Source organism: Equus quagga, chromosome 14 (genome assembly GCF_021613505.1).
Source record: "Equus quagga isolate Etosha38 chromosome 14, UCLA_HA_Equagga_1.0, whole genome shotgun sequence".
NCBI lineage: Eukaryota > Metazoa > Chordata > Mammalia > Perissodactyla > Equidae > Equus > Equus quagga.
This window is the reverse complement of record NC_060280.1, coordinates 16,494,704-16,501,140: the sequence shown is the minus strand read 5'-3', so window position 1 is coordinate 16,501,140 and position 6,437 is coordinate 16,494,704. Positions and strand designations below refer to the sequence as shown.

At 51.7% G+C, this 6,437-nt stretch overlaps 1 protein-coding gene across 1 annotated transcript; it reads left to right on the top strand.

The window, feature by feature from the left end:
* The first annotated feature begins 350 nt into the window (after positions 1 to 350).
* RASSF10 (Ras association domain family member 10) lies at positions 351 to 5,459 on the top strand. Its single transcript, XM_046637932.1, has one exon. The coding sequence runs from the start codon at positions 594 to 596 to the stop codon at positions 2,112 to 2,114; it is 1,521 nt and encodes a 506-aa protein (XP_046493888.1). The 5' UTR covers positions 351 to 593; the 3' UTR covers positions 2,115 to 5,459.
* The last annotated feature ends 978 nt before the right edge of the window (positions 5,460 to 6,437 follow it).

Sequence of the window (6,437 nt, the reverse complement as noted above, 5' to 3'; positions counted from 1 at the left end):
TCCAACTGGCTCTAGACGCATGGAGAGGAGCCAATGGGCCGAGGGAGACGCAGAGCCGACTTTTGCCTAAGCGCGGGCTCCAGGCCCTGAAGCGGACGGGTCCCCGAGTTCTCCCTGCGCGGACACGAAACAGAGTCGCCCGTCCGCAGACAGGGCGGAGACTCCTGACTGCGGCGCAGGAGACGGGCGGACTGGGCGCACCCGGCGCGGCGAGGCCGCGAGGGGCGGGCCTGGGCGCCGCGACTCCCGCGCTCAGGCCACAGCTCTGGGTGCCAGGGGCGGGAAGGGGAGGAGCCACGTGGGGAGGAGCAAAACCCGGAGGCCCCGGGAACCTTGGGCAGAGCCAGAACGGCGGGAGCCCGAGCCCGGGCGCAGTGCCCTGGGAGCGCGCGCCGTCCGTGCCGAGCGCAGCCGCAGCTGCTCCAGCCCGCGCTAGCGCTTGCCTTTGGTGCGCGGCCGGGGAGAAGGTCCAGTACTGACGGAGGCGAGAGTCCTGGGCTCCTGTCCTCTCCTAGAGCTGCCAGGCTGCTCGCCCTGCCCTTGCTGCCCCCGCGGGGCCCGGTCCGACCCTTCACCTGTGTCCTGGTTGCGCCATGGATCCTTCGGAGAAGAAGATATCGGTGTGGATCTGCCAGGAGGAGAAGCTAGTGTCCGGCCTCTCCCGCCGCACCACTTGCTCGGACGTGGTGCGGGTGCTGTTGGAGGACGGCTGCCGGCGGCGAAGGAGGCATCGGCGGAGCCGGCGGCGGGGGGCAGCCGGCAACCCGCCAAGCCCGGGGGAGATGCCGGAACCCCTGGACGAGGACGACGAGGACGACGACGAGGCGCTGCCACAGGGCATGCTGTGTGGGCCTCCGCAGTGCTATTGCATCGTGGAGAAGTGGCGGGGCTTTGAGCGCATCTTGCCCAACAAGACGCGCATCTTGCGCCTCTGGGCTGCCTGGGGCGACGAGCGAGAGAATGTACGCTTCGTGCTGGTCCGCAGCGAGGCGTCTCTGCCCAACGCGGGCCCCCGCAGCGCCGAGGCGCGCGTCGTGCTCAGTCGCGAGCGCCCATGCTCGGCCCGGGGGGTCCCGGCGCGGCCCAGCCTAGCCATGACCCAGGAGAAGCAGCGGCGGGTGGTGCGCAAGGCCTTCCGCAAGCTGGCCAAGCTCAACCGGCGGCGCCAGCAGCAGCCGTCGTCGCCCTGTTCATCCACTTCGTCGTCCACAGCTTCGTCTTGCTCGTCGTCGCCACGGGCCACCGAGAGCGCGTCGGTGGAGCATATGGAGACGCTGGTGCATCTGGTGCTCTCGCAGGACCACACCATCCGTCAGCAGGTGCAGCGGCTCCGGGAGCTGGACTGCGAGATCGATCGCTACGAGGCCAAGGTGCACCTGGACCGCATGCGGCGGCACGGAGTCAACTACGTGCAGGATACTTACTTGGTGGGCGCAGACATCGAGGTCGACGGGCCCAGCCCGGAAGAGGAGCCGGAGGCGGCGGCAGCGGCGGCGGCGGCGGCGGCGGTGGCGCCCCTGGACGGCGAGGCTCAGGCGGCCGCGCTGGAGGAGCTGGCCCGGCGTTGCGACGACCTGCTGCGGCTGCAGGAGCAGCGGGCCCAACAGGAGGAGTTGCTCGAGCGCCTCTCAGCCGAGATTCAGGAGGAGCTGAACCAGAGATGGATGCGGCGGCGCCAGGAGGAGCTCGCAGCGCGAGAGGGGCCCCCGGAGCCGGATGGCAGCCTCGACGGCGAGCTGCTGCTGGAGCAGGAGCGGGTCAGAACTCAGCTTAGCACCAGCCTCTACATCGGGCTCCGGCTCAACACGGACCTGGAGGCCGTTAAGTCGGACTTGGATTACAGCCAGCAGCAGTGGGACAGCAAGGAGCGCGAGCTGCAGGGCCTTCTCCAGACTTTGCACACGTTGGAGCTGACGGTAGCGCCCAGTGGGACTCCCGGCTCCGGCGGACCCTCGCGGGAACCCCGGCCTCAAGCCTGCGCCGAGGTGTGGGTGGACCAGGCCCGCGGACTGGCCAAGAGCTGCCCTGGCAACGACGAGGATTCGGATACCGGTCTGAGCTCTATGCACAGCCAGGACTCGGACTCGGTGCCGGTGTGCGAATCCCTTGTGTAGGGGGAGAAGCGTGGGGGAGGGAGACGGCCTTTTCTCCCTTCCTTGTAGAAAGCACCAGCCCGGCCGGCTCAGGGACTTGAAACCGGGCTGCGGGTGGGCCTGGACCTCCTGCCGGGCAGCAGTGCCCGGACCGGGCGCGGGGAGGGGATCGGGTCGCCTGCCCCGCAGCCGCCCTCCTCTGGCTCCGGAGCGAGTGCCGAGGAGGACGCGGGAGAAGGAAGGCGGGTCTCCAGTGCAAGCTCTTTTAGGGGAAGGAAGGAGGGAGGAGGTGAGAACCCCATATTAGAAAACAAACGCCCCAGGGAAATTGATGTGGTCCGAGCCCATTTTCAAAAAAGGAGAGAAAAAGTATTATGGAGAGTTCACCACTCTTCTGTATGGGAAGGACTGATGGCAGCTAGAACTTTAGTTTGTGGCATAAAGTGCTTTTAAAAGAAACACTTGGATGGAAAGGAAATTCCTTGAATGTTAATTGTGACTGTGAACGTGTTAAAACTAGCCAAAGAGGACGCACTGGTGTTGGTCTCAGCCTTTCTTACATCTTTGATAAAACCCATAGGCACCCAAATCCTGGCTGTTTACATTTCTGCAGATTGGAGAATTACTCATCTGCTAAACTGTTTGCCTTTTATTTTCTTTCAAAGGCTGAACTGTATCAAAGACTGACCTTGTATTTCCTCCTAGCAAATACAGTCTATGTTAAACTGGGATCCTTTTTCCAAAATAACCTTTTATTATTACCAAAGCCAAACATAACCCTTTTGAGATATGGAGTCCTGGCAGACATAATCCCAGGTTAAAATTTAATCTAGGCCCGTTGGGATTTGCTCCTGCGAAAGTATGTGTCTTGTCCTTTCATTCATATTGCAACATCCACTCAGTCACTGTTCCTTCAGAAAAAATAAAAGGGAAGTTGCAGAATTCAAGTTAAGTACAACTAAATTTGCTGTTTAGTGAACACTCTTACTGAAACTAAGACTTGAAAGCAAAGATCTTTGCTAGCGTTCAGCTTTTGGCCTGAGCTGTAAGATTGAAAGCAATCATGACCTCAGTGGATTTTCCCCAAACCCAAGTCTACCATCAGAATCTTTGGTCAGAGATTAATCAGTTACTTGTTCAGACCTAAACTGAGATAGTGTAAATATTAAGGCTTGCTGGATAAGGCCTGAAAAGAAAAAAAAAAAAATCCAACAATCTAATATACACCTTGAGTGAACAATTTGATTAAGAATGGCACGTAGCCATAGATAAAAGCATATGAAAGGGAGCTGACCCCTTGACTTGAATGACTCTTTTGTGGCTCACGCCTTTGCACATGCCAGGTGATGCAAGTGCAAAACGCCTCCCTCAATAGCTGGCGATGGAGCCCTGATGTGGGCTCCATGTCATTGTTCCAGTTATTTCAGTGAAAACTTATCAGTTGGAGCTGGTTGTTGCCCCTGTGGAAGGAGCCTGCTGGCAGTGTTCCCTCTGGAGCTCAGTACTTCTGAGGAATGTGGGATCTAATCTGTCCCAAGGAGGATTAACAATGGGGTGTGTGTGTGGTGCCAGCCTGGTGCAGAAGCCTGGTATCAATCTCCCCGTGGAGGGGATGGCTCCAGTTTCAACCCTACATGCGAAGATAACTCAAGAGGTCTTGCTTTACAGAGAAGTTTCTTCCCTTGGAGAGATTCTCTGTCTGTCCAATGGGAGCCTGCCCCCCTGACCTCCCCAAGCCATTTGGACTGTCTCCTTTTCAGAGACAGTCCGCTCCACCCCACCTTCACCATGCTATTACAACACTCATGGATATTTTCAAATTTTCCAGTAAAATGGGAATTAAAAGGCCCCTTTCTTAATTGATGTTTTCGGAAGACATTAGCTGGCATAATTATGGTTTTTTAGTTTCGTCTGATGCAGAAAACGTCTATGCATTTGGTCTTGAGCACAATTAAAATGAGGAAGGGACCAAAAGAAACCTACTGTCCCCAGACAATCATTTGCTCCCATTAAAAAAAGCCTAATGACAGCTTTCCTTTTGAGACAGAGGTAAAATCCTCATTAGTGTGTGACAAACGCCACTTTTCTGCGTGGTTTATGCTGGCAGTGGGCTGACCTGGCAGTTTGAAAATTATTGTGCTTTTTGTTTTTCCCCAGGGTGCTGGGGGAGGTGGTGCTTGGACTTTTATTGACTCAAAAAAGAACCCAGAAGTTGGCAGAACAGGACTGCTGGCAGAAAGGGGCTGTTTTCCATTTCTCTGTTATTATTTTAAACTTTGACGGGCTGCTGACGTCAGCAAATATGCCTGAAGCCTGTAAAGCAAATAAGGCACATCACAGGGAGAAGGACTGTGGGATTTTCTGGTGCCCTCTTTCCAGAACCTTCCTGTCCCAGCCACCTGAAGATGCTTCTCCAGTCAGCTCTTCAGGCAGCAACGGGGTTTGTTTATATAACAATGGGTGGCCTCATCTGCCCATTTTTTCTTTCATCCAAATCAATTATGTCCCCCAAAGTCACTCTGTGTGGATAGGAGAAAGGAGGGCAGGGGAGGTAAAAAAAAGGAGACAATAGTTCCTTTTACTAAGAGCTTTTGTAAGCCTGAGAAAGGTGAAATATGGATATAAAAAGCACCAAAACAGGGCCTATGCTTAGCCTCATAAATGCCAGATTGTTTTAAAATTTCATCCACTTTTTAAATAATCATCACGGCACTAGGAATAAGAATGGACGCGTAGCGGTGAATGCGCCCGCGCCAGGATTTCGGTGCCCCTGGGAACAGCAACTCCTCTCCTGTTCTCCAGGCCTAACAGAAATCCGGGGGAGGAGCCAGCGAGGTCGGGAGGAGAGTATGGAACAGAGTAGGCTCCCTACCCGGAAGCCCCATCGTTTTTTTGGAACTGATACAATTTATTGTATCTTCGATCTTAATTATTCCATTCTTAGCCACCTCCCAAGCCAAAAAGATTCCATCTGGCATCTCTGTCTGTTTACTTCTTTATAAAACACGTTTATTATTATTATCTGACGATAAAAGTTATATACTATAGTCCTTATGATGGACCTAAACATAAGTAAGAAGAAAGAAAAGTCACTCAAAATCCTGTCACTAAAAGCCTACCACTACCAACATTTGGTATCTTTCCTTCCAGACCTTTTGAATTGTGAAGGTTTTATATTTTGCTTCTTTTTTTTTAAAAAAAGTATAATTTTGATGAGATTGTGCTTTTATGCTCAGGGTTTGACAGACTCCTTGTAAGCGGCTCCATCCGTCTGCTGGATGCGCCATAGCGTGTGTAACTGTTCTCGTATTGTTAGCTTGTTCCCAATATATTTTTTTTACCATTATAAAGTAACACCGTGATAAACTTCTTTGTGCACGTATCTGTTTCCCTAATTAGACTGTCTCCCAATAGGGTAGGTTCCCAGAAAGAGAATTCCCAGAGTACAAACATTTAAAGTCTTGATACTTAATTGCCAATTGGTTTTCAGAAGATTTGTTTTAATTACAATCTACTGTGCATGACAGTGTATGTTTCACCACACCCTGGCTTTCATTAGATATATTTTGTTAAGAAAATATTTTAATCATAATTAATTAATTAACTATTCATGGCCCCAGGAACCCAGGGCTGGCAACCCCTGACTTAGAATATCCTTATAACAGAAAGGGCGGGTCATCCGGCCAAAAGTGCCTTCTTCCCGTTTCCTTGTCTTCCTGGGCACCACTTAGTAACAGAAATCTTGTCTCATATCTGAGATGTCCGGAGATCTGTGCCAGCAGGGAGGGCAAAACTCCACATGAGCGAGATTAAGGGGATTAACAAATAGGAGGACCACATTTATAAAAAGAAAATATTCATATTATCTTTTTTCGTCTCGAGTCTAGCAGAAAAGTTTATTTTTAGAAGGTGATGTCATACAACGTATTTGATTTTGTACTTCTCTCTACTCACCCCTACCAAAAGTGGAATCAAAATAAAATAAATACATAAGCCAGCTTGTTAATTAACAGTCTCTAATTAATAGTTTAGATTTTTCTAAGAATTTCTTTTTACATATGATACCACATCTGAGCTTGGCCTTAAATTCTTGAAGAGGGAAAACTTGATTATAACAATTTGTGACATTTCCAGTGTGAAAATGTTTGTGAAACACGTTGTCCCAAACGGAGAGGAAGGAAGCTGGGGAGGAACTGCCCTTCGTGGAGTGCTTTCCAAATGCCAGAGCCTTGTGGAGAGTATTTTCCTGTGCATTTTCTCTGCATTCATCTTGTGAGATAGAACTTTTTAACGTCCAGCTTTTACAGATAAAGAAATGAAGCCACCCAGCTGACAGGCAGCAGA